The sequence below is a fragment of the Aythya ferina genome, assembly GCF_964211825.1.
Source record: "Aythya ferina genome assembly, chromosome: 5".
NCBI lineage: Eukaryota > Metazoa > Chordata > Aves > Anseriformes > Anatidae > Aythya > Aythya ferina.
The window spans coordinates 46,996,210-47,016,222 of NC_140301.1; the positions used below are offsets into that span (position 1 = coordinate 46,996,210).

Consider the following 20,013-nt stretch of genomic DNA (forward strand, 5'->3'; position numbering starts at 1 on the left):
ATGTCATACCTCTTCTTTTGTCTTCTTGGACAGGACTCTTAACCAGTCTCCAATCATACTCAGGACAGCAGCAAAATAGGCAAGGCCAACAAGGATCCAGAACCACACTAAGGGTTTATACCACTCCCGGTAATGAATGTCAGCATTTCCTCCTGCAATAAGCATATAATTATGCTTAGGAAGCATGAGATGCCAAAATTGATGCCAAAATATTTGAAATTCTGAGAAATTCCTTAAAATATTTTTGACTCTTGCCAACACCATTGTAGTTCTAATAAAAGATGAGAGGCTTGTCAGATGGGAGGAACAGTCTGTTCTTGATTTAAGATTCTTCAAAATTGCATATTGTTCTGCTGCTATATGACCTGCCAGAGCACCTGGTAAACTTTTTTCTTCAAATTGCTGATAGTCTGAAGCAATTCTGAAATTCCTGCTTCAATAGTACTTGCAACAGCACGAACACATTTTCAAGAAAAAAAAAAATAATACAGCTAGTCTCCCTTATCCTGAACTGCCTGCAGCCTGGTAATTTGGATACTTCACAGTTCAACCCCCTCAGGTGATAGTGTTTCCAGATTCTTTGTTTTTAAATACAGGATTCAGAGACCTCTGTGTATAAGACAGAAAAATAACTTTGCCTTCCCCTCCAAATCAGAGTATCTGACAGAAAGCCAATGCTGTACAAATTCTGATAATAAGAATATACTGTCTGCTTGGATATCAGTTATATGATGCATTCTCTGGCCAATGACTTTAGAGGAGATATGGGTCAAATGAAGCAACAAATATCACAGAAACACAGAATGGCGATTCAGGCTGGAAGAGACCTCTGGTGGTCATCTGGTCCAATCACCCTGCTCAAGCAGGGTCACCCAGAGCAGGTTCCCCAGGCTTTTGAATATCTCCAAGGAGGGAGACTCCACAACCTCTCCAAGCAACCTGTACCAGTGCTCAGACAAGCAGGAATCTAAGATGCTTTTCATGCAAGTCTCAGGAAGAGCTAGTAAAACAAATATGTGAGCATTTGGCAACTCCAGTGAAGGGCCTAAAACAAATACAGTAGCACCTAGGCTGCTACCTACCACAGAACAAGATAAACCTTTGTAAAAGAAAGCAGCTACAACCTCACTTTTGAGACTTCTAGATCTATCACAGTGCTACATGCACTGCAAGAAAGACTAAGTCCCCTGCCTGGGACATAGGAATGCGTATTTCCTAATCTTGGTTGTTTGAGAGCTGGACACCAACCTGTACCTCCTTATCACAACAGAGAGCTTTTAGGATTTTCCTATATTAAATTCCCCAGATGACATGGCTCAGTGTCTCCCCCTGAGAATTTTGCAATCTGAGATATTTTATAACTCTTTAATTTTACCCAGACTGAGCCTGAGTGTGCATACAGTCACTGAACATCCCCATGAAAGCTCAGACATTTGAGCACTGGCAGGAACCCAAATACTGTTTTTGATGTTAATCTCTCCCCATACACTGCATGAATCACTCTCTTTTTCCAGTCTTCAAGAGTGCAAAACAATGGTAGGTGGGGACAGCTGTTGCTATGGTACAATGAGGCTGTTCTGATCACACGCATCCCTGCATAAGTTCGCTATAAAGCAGATTGTCTAGGTCTGTCTTAAGTAGAAATCAGGCGATTGATTTCTGAAAAAGTATGAAAACATTTATTTTTTTCAGCCTATCAAATATTCGGTGATTGTTTGTTTGTTTTTCCAGAATACATCCTTAATTGTATTTCCAACAGTACTACAAAAACTCTCCCAATTTGGCAAGAGTTGGGATGCATTCTAGGTGGAATAAATCAACATCGCTCCACTGATGCTGCTTTATGACACAGCATTTTCTCTTTGATGTTGAAGGGATAGAGATACAGAGAGAATAAAGTGACAGGAAATAAAAGTGACAGACAATCTTTCTCAAAACCAGCAATAAAATCAAAATCTCCTGGTGATCACTTGCCTTAAGCTCTTAATCATGAGACCATCTTTGAAGTGTTCTTATTCAGGGTCCCCATTTGATTTTTGAAAAATCTTGGCCACTAGTAGCAACCCAGCTGTGTATTACATTCTCCCAATCATGTTGAATACAGAACAACTTAATTTATTTTTTTCAAAATATATTATTAAAGAAAACATTACCAAAGTGCCACATGCTTAAGAAGAATATTGTTAATTATTTTTACTTCATACTGTGATACCACAAAGCCAGAATAGCAGTGAGCTTCTTACTTAACACTTAAGTGGTTAAAGTGGATTTTTTCCTCAATGTTTCACTTCTTCTATACCACTATGTCAGAAAAAAAAAGGAGGATGAGAGTCTTGTCTACAAAAGACTTGTCTACAGCTCTTCAGCAAAGAAAACTTTACATATCTCTGTAGTTTCATTTGATGTTTTTAACTCATTCATATTCCACTGATGTTATAGGAAATAACAAAACAGTAGCATAATATGGCTCTTTGTAACATAGGCATCTTAATGCCTTTAACTAGGACCACTAACAGGAATGAGGAGTAGAGGTCATGCTCGAATGGGAAAAGAAATTCCACTTATTTTAACCAGCTTTTCCTTAGCAAAGCAGTAGAATGAAAAGACTGAAAAAAATTCTCTCATCTCGCTAGCCAACAATCCTGATTTCTTCTTTGGTAATTCATAAGGATGGATATTTATAGCTCCAGCTAGTACTGTATTCATCACAGAGAGCAGCCTTCCAGCACTGAGATGCATACATACCCTATTAGTCTTTCCTTTCCTTTCCTACATGAGTTCTTCTTAACAGGGTAGCTGCAATGTAGAAATTGTTGCCAAGGCTGGAGAACAAGATCCAGCCTCTGAAATGCTGCAGTTTCTGCAACAGTTTTTAGCAGCCTAGTACTGCATCAAACCAGACATTTCTCCAGCCTTATAGCTCAACCCTAACTTGTAAGAGCTTTGTCCATTCATCATTTTGGCTACTTGCTTCAGCAATCAGCCTCATATTGAGACCTAATGGACTAATACAAATCCTGAATTCAATAGGAAAGTCATTTGACTTGTGCATAATTCATTGCACGATAAGGGATAATCAGGACTTCCCAGACTCCTGTTATCTACCCTGCTGAAAGCTTGCACTCTGCAGATGGAAAGGTACCTGGGTCTTAAATCAGCCTGGAGTCCTGCATGTTATTGCACATTAACCTCAACTGAAACACCTAGTTTAATTTCATTGGATATAATATATTGTGAAATGTCCCTTCTCCACACCAGAAAACAAATTCTAAGAGCCAAGGACCTCATGCATAGCACCTAGGCTCAATGCTGCTCACCTGCTACAAAGTCACCAAAGCCAACTGTAGTCAGAGTGACAACCACAAAGTAGATGGACTCCAAGGCTGTCCATCCCTCGATGTGTTTGAAGATAACTGCAGGAATGGTCACAAAGACAATGCAGCCAGCCAGGATGAAGAGGATGGTAGAGATCACACGGATCTTTGTTTGGCTCACCTGTTTTTTCTAGAAAATGGAAATAACAAAAGAAAAGAAAAAATGATTATCTTACTGGGACTGTATACCTTATGAGTGGCAGACAAATCATGCTGGTGTAATCTGGTATTTCTGTTCCATCCATTTGTGAGCTTATTAGGTAGAACACAATGCTCCCTCTCACTAAGTGAGAATCCTCCCTGGGAAATAGTCAACTTCTATGACTGGTCACAGAAAAATGGTGATTCCCATTTTCCATTCACTAGACAGTTACTAACCTACAAGAAATACATCCTGGAAAACCAGTATTGAGCTTCAGAAAGGCTCAGTACACTCCAGTTTGGGTTCAATATATAAGAAAAGGTGTATGTTCACAGCCCCATACATATATGTAATATGTAGTATAGGTATGTAAAGGTGTATGTACACACTGCCTTACATGTATGTAAGGCCATATTGCCTCACCAGCCCAAGCATTCAGCAGGAAGACTGAGACTAAAACAAAAATAAACCTTTCCTTAAAAAAAAAAAAAAAAAAAAAAAAAAAAAAAAGGAGAAAGAGAGAGAGATTTTATTTACTAATAACCCATGTTGTGGGGTTTTCTAGACTTTCCTTTGACCCAGGATTTCCAGCTTTCATTCACAAAATATGAAGGTTAAATCTTCTTTTCAGAAATTGATAGCTATACTATCAGTTCACTCCAGAAATACAGGTTTTATGTCAAATTCCACATAAGCTGAGATAAAATTACATATGTAAATACATGCTGAAAAGCTCTTGAACAAATAGTACATTCATTACTGGCTGCTATAAACCAAATACAAATATGAGCAGTGTAATTGCAACATTTTACACTCCTAGATCATATAAACTCTCTATTTAGTATAAACTTGGATTTTGTTTCCAGTGATACTGTGATACTGGATTTTGTGTCCAGTAATACTGATACAAGCCTGGATATGCACAACTGACTCTGACAGATTTATTTCAGATTTCTATGCTGTACTCAGATGAACTTGCAATTCAACAGTTTCACAAGAAGCCTGGAAACTACTGGAAATGTTACTGTGCATTAATTGCACTGACAGTGTAAATTCTGTATTTTTCCTTGAAAATGAATGCGGAGGTCACTGTAAGTCACATATTACCAAATTAGTTTTCCAAATCAAGCATCTTCCTTAATTCAGAAATGAGATTTCATTCCAGATTAGGACACTGCCTAGATAGGAAATAAGAGGCTTCAGAAGTGATCTTTATAATATATAGAAGGGATATTGTCTGAACTAGTTAATATCCAATAATTTTGTGAGCAGTATTGTTTCCACTAAATCATTTCTTTTAAAGGTACAATGTCAGATTACAGATCTGTCAGATTATTAGACACGCAGCTGGCTTTGGATGCTCTGTGCTTAGAATCCAGGTAGTAGCATAAATATATGGTATTTCAGAAAGTTTTAGTTTTGGAACTGTTTGAGATTGCCTCTACTCTTAATTTTTTATTTTCTGTATATGTGCATTGTTTTCTGTGTCTGGCTGCATGGAAATAGTTAAATAGGATTAGTAATGCAATGTTATATATAAGATTAATTAAATACAAGGCACAGAAAAAAATTGTGTTGAAGTACCAAGGAGTTAAACAACCCAAGAACATACAAACTGACTTGATTTCTTATTTCCTCTTTTCCTGGGGAGTCATTTTGAGCAGTTTTCTAAAATGCAATGAATTATCTAGCTTTTTTTAGAGTTATGGATGCACATTAACACTGGTAGGATTTCAGGCTTACTGTATATGTAGAGAAAGGAAAGTAACTGATCATAAAGATGTTATATGGTATCTTAGGTTGGTAAACTTGCTTTTTTTTCATGGAGGACAAGGATTTAACTAGGTTGTTTATTTACTTGTTTGGCCACAGTGACTTGTTCACTGCTAACTGCTTCAGTTTCCCAATACGTAAAAATGAAATGGCCGACACCTAGCTACAATGTAGGTAGGTACATGCAGTGCTGCACAGTACTGGAAATGCTTCAATAAAAAGCACTTCAGACCTGCCAAACACTACTAATAAAGCAAATTATACATAATAACCCTTCCTCTAATCCCTATGTAGCAACAATAAAGCGCATTTGAACATATATCAAGATTGTCTTGTCTCAAGATAGAAAAAAAGTGGAAGGAATGATGCACAAATCAGTACCAAAGGTTCAGGATATCTGCTTGTTCATGAGTGATGAATGCAGCCAAAGGTGTCTTTTTGAATGTTATTTCATTATTATTATTTTTTTTAGTTTTGGGGGGAAAGGGGAGGTTTTTTTTGTTTTTGTTTTAAGTAAAAATGGTAACACTGTTAAATAGAGAATCTGCAGAAGGCCTGACTCATTGTTATTGTGCACCTCAGCCACACACACAAAAGCGAAGCAGCTGAGGATCTTTTATTTTCTTATTCTTCCACTGGTAGAACCGAATTGAGAAAGCAATGGTGAAGAAGGAATAGCATTTTTAGAGCTAATGAAAAGAGCACAAATGTAAGACTCAGAAGCATAATTACTTGCTGGACCATAACGTGATATTCAGAGTATAGATGTGTGATCTGGAGACATTCTGAGTATAAATGGTACAGATCTAAAAAATGCTAAAGCACAAATGTTATTATTCATGGAATATGTACATTGTAGTAACCACATATAAAAAAGGGTTGGTTTGCATGTTTCTCCTGTGTATGGAACTGACCTAGCTATTTCCCCACAAAGAACATTGTGCTGTGCTGCACGTTTACTCAAAAATAAGGAAACACAGCTTTTCCATTCCATAGATAGTTATATCAATTTAGACAAGATTAGTCTAAGCCACTGCAGTATTACACTGTACCAACTCATTATTAAAAGAAATATATATTTTATATAAAAAGCCACTAAAGGGTGAGAAATCAGAAGAGGTTCATACCTCAGACCTTTGAATTACTGAGTCTAAAAAATTAGGCTGGTACATTCACTAGAAGAGAAGAAAAAAAAGTTCAAAATAAGATCAGTTCTGCTAAAGAAGCTTTTTTTTTTTTCTTTTTTTTTTTTTTTTTTTTCCTTCAGGGCAGTATATTTCATAGGTACAACCATCTTACACCTTTTTGATACATTTGTTGTTTTTCCAGTCTGATGCTTTAATCACCATGGTATAGAACCATTTTCCCACTTGCTTGATGTTCTCATGAACTCACAACTGTATTGTTTAATATCTTCATCGATGATCTGGACGAGGGCATCGAGTGCACCCTCAGTAAGTTCGCAGATGACACCCAGTTAGGTGCGTGTGTCGATCTGCTTGAGGGTAGGAAAGCTCTGCAGGAGGATCTGGATAGGCTGCACCGATGGGCTGAGGTCAACTGCATGAAGTTTAACAAGGCCAAGTGCCGGGTCCTGCACCTGGGGTGCAATAACCCCAAGCAGAGCTACAGGCTGGGAGAGGAATGGTTGGAAAGCTGCCAGGCAGAGAAGGACCTGGGAGTGATGGTGGATAGTCGGCTGAATATGAGCCAGCAGTGTGCTCAGGTGGCCAAGAAGGCCAACGGCATCCTGGCTTGTATCAGGAACAGCGTGACCAGCAGGGCTAGGGAGGTGATCGTCCCCCTGTACTCAGCTCTGGTGAGGCCGCACCTCGAGTACTGTGTTCAGTTTTGGGCCCCTCGCTACAAGAAGGACATCGAGGTGCTTGAGCGGGTGCAGAGAAGGGCGACAAAGCTGGTGAGGGGCCTGGAGAACAAGTCCTACGAGGAGCGGCTGAGGGAGCTGGGCTTGTTCAGCCTGGAGAAGAGGAGGCTCAGGGGTGACCTTATCGCTCTTTTTAGGTACCTCAAGGGAGGCTGTAGCGAGGTGGGGGTTGGCCTGTTCTCCCACGTGCCTGGTGACAGGACGAGGGAGAATGGGCTTAAGTTGAGCCAGGGGAGTTTTAGGTTAGATGTTAGGAAGAACTTCTTCACTGAAAGGGTTGTGAGGCATTGGAACAGGCTGCCCAGGGAAGTGGTGGAGTCACCATCCCTGGAAGTCTTCAAAAGACGCTTAGATGTAGAGCTTAGGGATATGGTTTAGTGGAGGGCTGTTAGCGTTAGGTTGGAGGTTGGACTCGATGACCTTGAGGTCTCTTCCAACCTAGAAAAATTCTGTGATTCTGTGATTCTGTGACTAAATAGTGATCCAACCTTAACATAAGGGAAAAGAACAGTTTGGCTCAGCATGGCCTAAAATGTACTAAAACAGGGCACTCTACAGAAATGGCATTCCTGCTTTCTTATGGCTGACCATAAGAAAAGGGGGCTATCATTATGAAAACGTCTGTCCTCCTGAACAACAGCTACATGTATTAAGGCCCTGCTTCCCAAGGTATGGCCAAACACTGCTCATTAAGGGGAAGTAGAGAATAATTGTTTTCTATGTTTCTTTGCTCCCACATAGCCCTTCCTTATTTTTTTTTTTTTTTTAATTTTTTCCCCCTTTAATTAGATTACCCTTATCTCAACCCATGAGCCTTTTTCTTTCTCACCATACTTCCCCCCTCTCTACCTTTGAGGAGGGGAAGTGAGAGAGCAGTTGTGGAGCAGGGTGAAACCACCACACACCTGCAGATCAGGGTCAAACAACATGCTTATCTTGCACAGTCTAAGTGGGGAAAAAAAAATGTTCAGTCACTTAATCCTAGTTTCTTAAATCCAGTTTCTCAGCAGGATCTGCCTCAAGCACCAATACAGATAGTTACTTCCAGGTACAGGATTGCATGTCATACACACCCAAACTTTTGAAAGGGATGTTTTCTATTTTTTTGTTGCTATTTTATCAACCAGGTTCTCTCTACATTTATGAAACAGATGATTTGTGAGCCATTCATCAACTATAAACAAATTAGTGCTTGCTTATGAGAGAATCTTCAATTAAAATCTAACTAGAGCAAATCTGAAAAAAAATGCCTAAGAAAGAAATCTAAGAAAAGAATGAAGAGTTTTCTATGATATAACAACCTATGAGGAGTCATCTCCATTTACTGATGAAGGTGCTGATTTTACTCTTCAGGTGATTAAGTGCTAAACAGGCAGCATCACAGAATCATAGGATATCCCAAGCTGGACGGGATCCACAAGGATCATGAGTCCAACTCCTGGCTCAACACAGGACCACCCCTAAATCACTGGAAAGTCTGACCCTGTGCCCAACCACCCTCTGGGTGCAGAACTTTTCCCTACACCCAGCCTGACCCTCCCCTGTCCCAGCTCCATGCCATGCCCTCGGTTCTTGTCACTGTCCCCAGAGAGCAGAGCTCAGCGCCTGCCCCTCCGCTCCCCTCGTGAGGGAGCTGCAGGCCTCCCCTCAGTCTCCAGTTCTCTAAGCTGCACGAACCTGGTAATCTCAGCCACATTTCATAGGACTCCAGACCCTTCATTATCTTTGTTGCCCTCCTTTGGACACACCCTAATACTTCTATATCCTTCTTACATTTTGGCACCCAAAACCGCACACAGTGCTTGAGGTGAGGCCACACCAGTGGAGAGTAGAGTGGGATAATCACTGCGCAGGACATCATATTGTTCATATTAATTCAAAAAACTACTGTCAGCCTGCTTTAATGTCAAGAGGGGTGAGGACGGATATTCTCATAGATAGATGCTTATTAGTTCTTCAGCATTTTTTCCATCAACAATTGTTATCTCGTCTTTTCCTTGTTTTCTTTTACATACAGTGGGGTCTTATCCAATAACTTCAGAAGTTTAGAGAAAAAAGAATTAGGTTCTTAAGTTCCCAAGCTGAGGCCGCTGAGATGACACAAATTCCTTCAAAAAGGAGTAGATTTTTTTCCAAGTAGAAAACATTAAGCATGGGATCAAAAGATACTACAGTCAGTTTTCAGACCAGACTAAATGCTAAATATATGGAACATTATACCATATTTCCAACATGTTTGTTCCAAGATTTTGTAGTGTCGCCTCTCATTTTATAGAAACTAGACCAATATACAGCACTACTCAAGCAAAAATATCTCTGGAACATTTGCTGCCTCACAGGGAATTCATATGGTTCCTCTGTCTTCCAAAGATTTTATTTTCTGAATTCCTGACAAATATCCCCAGGACTTCAAGCAAGTTGTTTACCTTTTTGGCTAGTTGACCAGTGTCATATTTTTAGTACTAATACACTGTGCCTTCATGGAACATGCTGTCCTCATCTCTCCACAAGGCTCTGCATTTTAGAGCACTACTCCAAAGAAAACACATTTCTTTAACATGTCTTTTGTCCTCTTTGCCTACTCCTAACTTTATGCCCTCTCCCATGCTGCCAGCTATTCTTGGAACAGATTCTCTCTTCCTGTGCTCAAATTAAGCAGCTCATCTTCTAAATCACTTCCTCCAGATCAAAATATTTTAACAAAAGGAAAACAAGTCTTTGTACTCAAAGCATAAAAGAGAATATCAGAAATATCAATCTTATTTTTTCCTCTGCCACAAACAGAGGAATACCTAAGTATGTCCATAGTAAAAACATTTTTTGGTAGGATAGCATAGACAGCACCTATAGTTCACACAGTTTGCCTTTCAGATCAGTAAAATGTAAGCCGGCCTGGGTCCAGAACCTGGTACAAACCTCAGTAAGGTGAGTAGCCCAACTCAGCAGGATATTCTGAAAGACTGGAACAATACTGGACTCACAGAGCTCCTCTGTGGTGAGCAGAGAAGCCTTATCAACATCACTGCTGCCTATACCTGTTGTTGTGTATTTCTCTCTAACTTGTCCTAGGTCCTTCACATGACATAATTTTGTGGCAAGGTTACTCTTGCAGTGCGTGACAACATTGGATCATAGAATCATAGAATGGTTTGTGTTGAAAGTGACCTTAAAGGTCATCCAGTTCCAACACCTTATTCGTCCATCGTTCCTCCCTCCCCATCATGGGCAGGGACACCCTACACTAGACCAGGTTGCTCAAAGTCCCATCCAATCTGGCCTTGAAAGAATACTTTTCTCTGGCAACCTGTTCTAGCACCTCACTACCCTCCTAGTAAAGAATTTGTTCTAAATACCTAATCTAAATCTACCATCTTTTAGCTTAAAGACACTACTCCTTGGCCTATCACTGCACCCCCCAATAAAGAGACCCTCTCCAGATTTCTTGTAGGCCTCCTTTAAGTGCTGCAAGGCCACAATGAGTTCTCTCTGGAGCTTTCTCTTCTCCAGGCTGAACAACTCCAACTCTCTCAGCGTTTATGAAGATAGGAGAGGTGTTCCAGCCCTCTGATCACCCTCACAGCCTCAACTTAGTAATTATTTATGTTATTTGGCAATAAATTAACTTAAATTTCTCAAGTTGAATATGTTTTGCCTGTGACAATACTTGGTAAGTTATTTGTCTGTCTTTATTTTAATTCATTTTTTTCCCTCTTGTTTTGCCTGTTTTCTCTGGAGGGTGAGGGGGGTGGGGTGGGGAGCAAGGGAGCGAGCAGCTGTGCAAGCAGCCAGGGCCAACTCACCACATCAAAGAAGGCAACACCCTCTGAAAGCCTAGAAGCAGAATTCCAGTAAGATATCTGAAATATATATATGACATTTCAGACACCTCCATGTGCTAAGAACAGTGGTTTGAGCCATTCCAATAGAGACAGGCTTCCCTCACTCTGCCAAAGCAGCTCTCTTGGTGTCTCTGAGCTATTTAAATTCTTGTTTTTTTTTTTACAAAGAACACTGCTATTGCTGCAAAATAAGATGCAAAATCCATCCCCTATTTCTTAAGTGTAGTATGTAACATGGGGCAGATGGATATAAAAAGCTGTAAGCACTGCCATTTGTTACTAAGCTTGGTAGAGACAATCCTGAATACGTGCAGGGCACAGGTCAGGGAAAAGAAGGATTTATTTTTTACATATCTGTTTTTCCCCATAAAACCACACTTGTGCAGGGTGTTTGCCTGGACCCAGATGGAATATGCATCAAGCTTCTCACAAGGCAACAGCTTTCTCAAATGTTATTTTTATAAACTGCTAGGCATGGTTCCTACTGTAATCATAATGTGAGTACTGATATTGTGTTATGAAAATAACAAAACACTGGTATGGAAATTTTCAAGGCTTGATATATCCCTTTTCAATCTTCAAGCACAGATAGGACTTCCTGATATGAACCAACTAATTTCATCCAGTTGCTCATTATGCTCCTGAAGAAACAAAAATAACAATATTAAGCCCAAACTTCTGTTCTGGCTGAGCTGTATTCAGGCCAAAAAAATAAAAATAAAATAAAATAAAATAAAATAAAATAAAATAAAATAAAATAAAATAAAATAAAATAAAATAAAATAAAATAAAATAAAATAAAATAAATAAAATAAAATAAAATAAAAAGGAAAAAGAGGGATCCACTCTCTACACTCTCTATATACTTTTCCCAGACACTGGAGCAGACAGAGTACAACAGAGACTCATGGCATAGACTTATGCAAATTCAAAGGATGCATTCAGAGGTCAAATTGGGAATATTTTGCTCCTTTCCTCCTTCATTCCTTAAACTCTCTTCTGAGTCATGCCTATATTCTCCTCTTCCAGGGAGGAAGAATGGGTTAATAATGGTTGCTGGGCATCACTTCCCTTTACCTGAAAGGATTCTACCTTGCCAGTCCTGGCAACCCTTCGTTTTGATCATTGCTGAGTCAACACTTGTGTCTTATTCATCATTTCCATTCAGAGGAAAAACTTAAAAGGCAGTTATGATGAAGCAAAGAAAAGTGCCACATAACAGTAAAGATACATTTATTAGTATATGCCAAGTCTAATCAAGAAATGCCCTGAGACAAACAATTACTGTAGCTGGATCAATGAGAGATCTAGTTATCTATAGCATGATGTGGCCAAATGCAAAGACTTAGCAAGAAACTGAATATTGATGTCAGAATTATCTCTTCTCTGCAGGATGAAGACATTCAATATTTTCTTGCTAGCTCTGCTTGGACTTTGACTTTTTGCTGTGTCATGTTTTGGTATTATTCTCTTCCCCTCTAGTGGAACAAAACATCCAGATTCCTTCATACTGTTGAGTATTCAGAACATTGTCTCCATGCCACAACTCTCTCCCTGTCCCTCCCAGCTGCTACTGCTCCTGCTTAGAGTTCATATTCAAAGGTAAAAGGAGGACAGAGAGCACTGTTGAAAGGAAAGGGTTGGCACGGAGAGAAGAATGCATCAAATACTTTGTCCCATGGCTCAAAACATTTCCTATTGCCACAGGGACATATGCATATGCCAAAGGAATATATGGGCATGTAAATTACATTAGAGCAGTTAATATGATTGCCTGACAGTCCTGAAAGACAAAGACAGAATACATAAAGCAACGTCACACTACATTTGCCATCTTCATCCAGCCTGTATGTTCCTTGAAGAAGCATCTCAAGTGAGAAAGTAGCACAGCCCTCATGCCTTAGATGAGTTACTATGTAAAGGAACCCACACAAAATAAATCCTACCAATTGCTCTTCAAGAGCCATCACCACTCTCACATTCAGTCTTTGATACTTCCCCCAGGGTTACCCATTGGAGTTTTGGAGAATATTCTGAAGAATACTAACTAGAATGCTCTTCTATGTATATGTCAGTGTGGGATCAACAATCACTGTATTATCAGTGATTTTGAGCTTGCATTTCTATCTTTCTTTTCCTTTACTCCCTATCCTGCAGGATCTTTTAAGATCTTGAGTCAGAAGAGGATTTTCCTTTAGACATAAGTCAGATTTTCAGAGATGTCAAAACCAGCATCAAAACCCTAGAACATAGGATTTGGCACTTTTGCACTGTGCTGTTAACACAGAGAAGTTTCCCCCAGCAATATGACCAAAACTTGAAGCAAACAACAAAGGGAGGATATTCACCAGTAGTGCTTAGGAAACACTATAACTTTCAAGTCATTGTTTGAAAAGTTCACGTTTATTTGGCATTAATCAGCAGCTTCTATTGCAGTATCTCATTTTTTTAAGCCTAACACAGGTTATTAAAGAAACCCCAGCTGCTCAGTATACTCTTAATCATTCTTTCAGCTCCTGTTTGTCTTGTGTTTCATGAAGGAGAATTGTTTGAGACTAATGGGGTTTATTTAAAGTGCTCTTCACTGGAATTAAAAGTTATGTGACTAATACTAATTTTAGCAGGAGGCAGGCATGTGTGATTTTACCCTTTAGAATAGTGGTTCCTAGGTATTTCAAACCATAAAGGATTATTTAACTCCCTTCCTAAAGAAGAAATCAGTGATTCAGGCTCTGTATGGAAATGCATCTCCTTGCTACTGCTTATCCTTAGGTCACTCTGAATACTGACCTGGTTTCAAACCAAATGAGAGCTGGCAAGCACGAGGTTTTGATACAGAGAAAGTAATTGTGCTAATCTTTTTTTTTCACTGAAAAACAAAAACAATACAAACAAACAAGTAAAAGAAGTATACAGAGGGAACAATAGGTGGCAGAAAGACAGAAATCATATTCTGGGGAAAATCTTTGATGTATGTGATAATTAGCCTGAGTACATAAAAATTATCAGTAGGGAAAAAAAAATCTGAAAACTTAACTTTGACAATACTCTACCATGTTTATGCTCTTCTTTAAGGATGATAAAACATCATCCATATGTTTGGAAACCTTTCTACTCAGGCACACTATCATCAATTGCTAAATAACTCTCTTATCTTGCACTTACATCAGTTTTCTAGCCATTAATTGCCAACCATACTTGTCTTTGGTTTATTAATGTATTCTCTGTAAACATTCAAAAATGTGCTAAAACACAAGGCTCCACAGAAAGGTAAAATAAAGAAAGGATCTTCAGTTCATTTAGGGCCACAAAGATGATACGGGGCCTGGAGCATCTTCCCTGTGAAGAAAGGCTGAGAGACCTGGGTCTGTTCAGCCTGGAGAAGAGAAGACTGAGAGGGGACCTCCTCAATGTATATAAATATCTGAGGGGTGGGGGACAGAAGGATGTAGCCAACCTCTTCTCAGTGGTTTGTGGGGATAGGACAAGGGGCAATGGCTGCAAGTTAGAGCACAGGAGGTTACGCACTGACATGCGAAAGAACTTCACGGTGAGGGTGACGGATCATTGGAACAGGCTTCCCAGGGAGGTTGTGGAGTCTCCTTCTCTGGAGATATTCAAGGCCTGTCTGGATGCCTACCTGGGCAGCCTGCTCTGAGAAACCTGCTTTGGCAGGGGGGTTGGACCCGATGATCTTTCGAGGTCCCTTCCAACCCCTACAGTTTGTGATTCTGTGATTCATTTACTACAGTAGTTTCAGTCTATCCACAACCAGAAACCAATGTAATGAAAATTGCTTCCCAAATGAAAAATGTGTTATTACAATTTATTGTAATACAGACAAATACGCAACAGCAACAAATAAAAGCTTTGTATTAATCATGGATTCCTCATTTGTTTTTGTAGAAGATATTGTTTTAAGAGATGTAAAATATTAGGGGCATTGCAATTTGGTGACAAAAGCATGTCTTCAGTAAGAAGAAATGTTGAAAGTTTGAACCTCTAATCATTTTAAATAATAAAGAAAAATGAAAAAGATATGTGAAATGAAAAGATATTAAAAGGCCTTAAGTAAGCAGGCAAAGCAGTACAAGATCTCTGGAGTGCCCTGTATTCACTGATCTGTATCTCTAAAGATACATTGCTCTGTGTTTAGCACTTAGAGAAAGAAGTGTTACAGTAATACCAGTGATAACTACTTTGGGGAATAAACTTCAGTGCATATTGGGTTTCAGTTTTGGTGCATTGAGCTGGGTTGAGTTTCCCAGATAACGTTATACTCTAGATTTAAGCTAGTTATAAAGCCTTATTTTAGAATAGTCTTTCCTTCATTTATACTATCACCTATTCAGAGAGACTGATTTGACTCAGAAATCAGAACATATAATATATCTTCCTGAGAGATAATAAGCATAATAATCAATAAATAACATGTTCTTCCTTCTTAAAGCTTCTGCCTCTCTCTCTAGAAGCCCAGATATGTCCTTTTAACTACCACCAGGTTCAGCATCTCCTGGGGCTCTCCTCAGAGGTAGATTTACTTCAAGACCTTCATGATCCTCTCTTTGAAGTTACCTCAGGCTGATGTATTTTTCTCAAGCCCTATAGGCCTAGCAGACCAAAAGGTAGTCAAATACGTTTAAAAGGCATTCCAGAGATGTCAAGATCTACACCTAACTGTTCAGTTTTATGTTAACCCTTAAACTGGATTAATTTTGCAAGAGGTTATTGACTTGCAGGATTAAATTAAGATGTGCTCCACGGTCAGCCCCAGTAAGCTTTAGGCTCTAAACTTGGCAAAGAAATGATCTGGATAAGAACAAACCAGCAAAAGGTTTGCTTCACTTATTTTATTTTCCCTGAAGCAGATTAGCTATAAGCATCACTAACTGAATTAAATACCCAATTCGAGGAGATAAAATATCAAAAGCTGGTACTCCAAATCTTGGATCCACAGATTTTGTCATGAATTTTTGTTTCCTAGCATACTTTATCAGCACTGTGCAGAAAAGATACATATAGCAGAGTGGGAAAGTGAACTAAAGAGTAAAAACAACATATTAAAGGTTATACCACAAGTCAATGACTGAACCTAAAATAGAATCCAGAGACAAATATAGCTCTGGCGAATGAAGAGTCATTGAATGAAGAAGTCACAGTCTGCACCATTTCACCCATAGTATTATTGTTTGGCAATATCTTGTATTAAATGTACAGTCCTTGTATCAGGGACTACTAAAGCAGGTAATTTTCAAAAGCAAAATTAAAACTTCCTGCTATCTTTCCATACCCATAATTAAAGCACCAGTTAGAAACATAAAAGATGTGGCCTGCACGTTCTCAAGGGGAAAGGTATTTCAGAGACAGACATTGTAAATTTGCCACTCCTGCCTTTCATCCCCCAGTTCAACATTGTGAGAGTCAACAGTCACACTTCTGCCATTGCTGGGCATACTACAGTGAAGTGTCCAGATGGCCCTGGGTCTGGATTGCTTCACAAACTAATTAGAAGAACAACTCTTTTTAAGAAGAGCATTGAAGGAATCCAGGCAGGAAGGAGCATAAAGAGAAATACATTTGTCGAGTACAGAGAGACTAACAGTCTTCTGTATAACAAGTTACTGATGAACTAGAAGTGAATGTACCCAGAGTGTGTTCCAAACTAGAGCACTCATCTTGACAATGAAGTCCTGGATTTCAGAAGAGCTCATGCATTTTAACTGAAACAGTCGTCAGGCTATTTACTAAAAGAAGGCTTGAAACATGCCTCCTCAACATGTTCTATTGTTTTCTGCACAGTGAAACTCCTTTTCAAGAGAAAGGAGTGAAGAGTACATCCATAAAAGTGGTACACAATCCAGTGTGGTGGAAGATAGACTGTTTGAATTTTCATAGGCTGAAAAAGTCATTGTGCTGAACTCTCATTTCCCTGAGGACAGCATATAAGACATAAGTTGTTACAGACAAAAGATTCCAAAGAGCAACTTCTCTTCCTTAAAGTTTTTGTTACCAGGTTCATATGAAACGTTATTCTTGCCAGTGAAAGGGAATTAAAATGGAAGCCTACCATGCACTCCCTACATTGCTGGACTAAACACATGGTTTGAGGTAGTCGCTTTCAGAGCACTCGTCTGCTGAGGATGGCTGCAAAGTCAGTCTCAACATATGGCAAGATAAAAGAGCCAGAGCCTGTCCATCTTGTATATCAGCATCCAGCAAGGTCACCATATTATAGGAGTCCATAACAGGGACTCTTGCTTTAAAGTGGTGAAGAAACTAAAGTAGCCTCAGCCCTCATTTTATCCTATTACCTTGATGGTCACAGGACTATGCTGAGGAAGGGGTCTCTTATGAGGAAATGGTGCTTCCTTCCTACTCTCTGCCCATCCCAAGGTAAAAACTGCAGGGAAGAGCCTAACAGCAGTGCCAGGCTAGGAGGAGCAGAAAGATTAATAGAGCAGAAACAGATGGATAGTCAAAGTACACCTGGAATTATGAGGGAAACTTCCCTCTGTCATGTAGCAATTGGTTGTTTGCTTCTACTTCCCCATTCTTCTAGCAGTATCTTCACATCAGCTTTGCTGAATTCCTATCATCCCTAAACACTTCTTCAAACTCCTCAGCCTCACTTCTTTTTTAATTGCCACCTAGCTTCTTCCCTCTACAACTTTCCATCTCACAGCCAACCTGTCATTTGCTATCACATTTCCTCTGCCTATATATTTTCCTGTCCATTTAAAAACACCTTTTATAATTCACTGTTACCTCAGAGTCTTTGTACAGAGGCCCTGTTCTTGGCTGGCTTCTATGGTATCAAAGTAGTAATAACCAATAATAGAATGTAATTAGATCTACTGTATTTATTGTAACAATGATAAATTCTAACTAAATTATGAAAACATAGAGTCTGGTGGCTGATTTTTGAATTCAGACATTTTGGTTTGTGGGAAATGACCCAGGAAACTGTTAGATTTAACTCTGAACACCAGAATTTCTGCTTATACATCTTGTGCCATCCTGGAATAAGATTGCGTATGTGCACCACTAGGCTGACCTTCATGTCCCCTCCCGACAGTTCTGTCCACATACAGAATACCAGCAGATGGCAGATTGATCATTGCTCTGGCCGTTTCCCTTGTGGAAGTTCTTGAGTGTGATAAGAACAAAATAAAATAAAAAGTAGACTTTTTCCTTACAGAAAATAACAGTAAATAGCACTATATTAAAAACAAAAAGATAAAAAGATGTTAATATCCCTGGTGGGTTTTTAGCAGCTGTAGTAAAAACACACTGATGTTGGCTAGTAAGGAAATGAAATAAAACTTAAAATAAAAGAGATTATGTTGATTTCCAGTATAATATCATCAAATATCAGGAAGTAGAGATGAAACTTTTCCATCATTTTTCTATTAACTTAGTCTGCTCTGAAATGCAGGTGTCAGGTTTTAGGGACCGAGTCAGAGTGCAGGTCATTCAGCATAATGTATTCATAACTATGAACAGGCTTTTACTAGCGAACGTATCACCAAGTTTACAACACATGTAGCTATTAACTATGTGCCAAATTCAGTGACAACAATCACAAATCCAGAGTGATTTCCCCTTTTTCCTGGGGGAAGCTGTGATCTGGATTTGAATTTCTGGCTTTGAGAACAGTACCATCTGAAAGTTTGACATAGCTGCTGAAAAATGGTAAGAACTAACGCTGGTATGGGGCTTCAAGACACAGAGCACAGGGTGGTTGCTGCCTCACAGGGAGCACACAGGGGCTCTGGACTACAGCATTATGCTAGTGGAGAAGTTGAGGTGGTACTTCAAGGAAACCTCTTAGATTCATTGGACCAGCAAGCTTTACTGAGACCTCACTCACCAGTCTCACATTGATATTAGGTATAACACTACAGGTTTAATGTGAGTCAAGGGAAAGAACGGGAGGGAAGAGAGGAGAGTGAAACAAGCAAGGGTACAGATAATAGAGAAAATGGATGGGCAGAGAATCACAGAATCTCTAGGTTGGAAGAGACCTCAAGATCATCGAGTCCAACCTCTGACCTAACACTAACAAGTCCTCCACTAAACCATATCACTAAGCTCTACATCTAAACGTCTTTTAAAGACCTCCAGGGATGGTGACTCAACCACTTCCCTGGGCAGCCCGTTCCAATGCCTAACAACCCTTTCAGTAAAGTTTGAGACAAAGAAAAAAAGAATATTTGTAAATTTTCCTCCTCTGCACAGTTACTATCCTGTGCAAAGTTTCTTTCCCTAGACATGTTTTGCATTCATTCTCAGATGAGGAATTTGTAAAAAAAATAATCCTGTCACTGTCACAGTAACAAAAGAGGTCACAGCAGCCAAAAATCTCTAAAAATAATTTGAACTTCTAAAGGAAAGAGTAGCTAGGATCTATCCAAAAAGGCAAACAAAGTTTTGGGTTTTGAAAAGATAGAGCTTTAGAAGTTGTTTAAAGGCAGCTTTCCACCAGCTCAGTAGGACTCCTCTTATTCCTGTCCTGCTTCCAGCCCATCTTCTAACTATTTTTTCCTATTGTTCTTTCAAGGTTAAGATAATGCCTATTGCTATCTTTCAAGAAAAAATAAAATATCATTTTCATAAGACTTACAGGTGTCTTAAATCAAGAGCACACCGTTTGTCAGGAGGTCAACAGACAAGCAGGTTCTCTAAGCTGAAAACTGGAAAGACAGGTGACAGAAGTATGACAATTCTTATCCAGTGAAACATGATTTGTTTATAGGGGAATTGCATTTCTGAATGAAGTAGTGTATTTTCTCGATATACAAGCTTCATTGGTGAAGCCTTGCCACTATCCATGTTCTGGCTGCTTGCTCACATCCCTGTATTCCAATCCATGCCCTGCAAGCTGCGTTGCCAGACCTACTCTCAGCATCATTGCAAAGCCACAGCAGTGAAAGGAGTGATCAAGTCTAAGAACTGCTCACGGTGGTTTCACCTCAGAAGCCAGAAAATCCTGGAGTGCTC

General features: G+C 39.4%; 1 protein-coding gene across 1 annotated transcript in view; it reads right to left on the reverse strand.

Moving 5' to 3' along the window:
• The window catches only part of KCNK10 (potassium two pore domain channel subfamily K member 10), a 72,119-nt gene that overhangs the window by 9,170 nt on the left and 42,936 nt on the right, over window positions 1-20,013 (reverse strand). The window contains exons 6-7 of the mRNA XM_084520283.1: window positions 3,318-3,504; window positions 10-152 (exon numbers count right to left, since the gene is read on the reverse strand). Coding sequence (XP_084376409.1) covers window positions 10-152; window positions 3,318-3,504 — 330 coding nt within the window. The remainder of the gene's footprint in view (window positions 1-9; window positions 153-3,317; window positions 3,505-20,013) is intronic.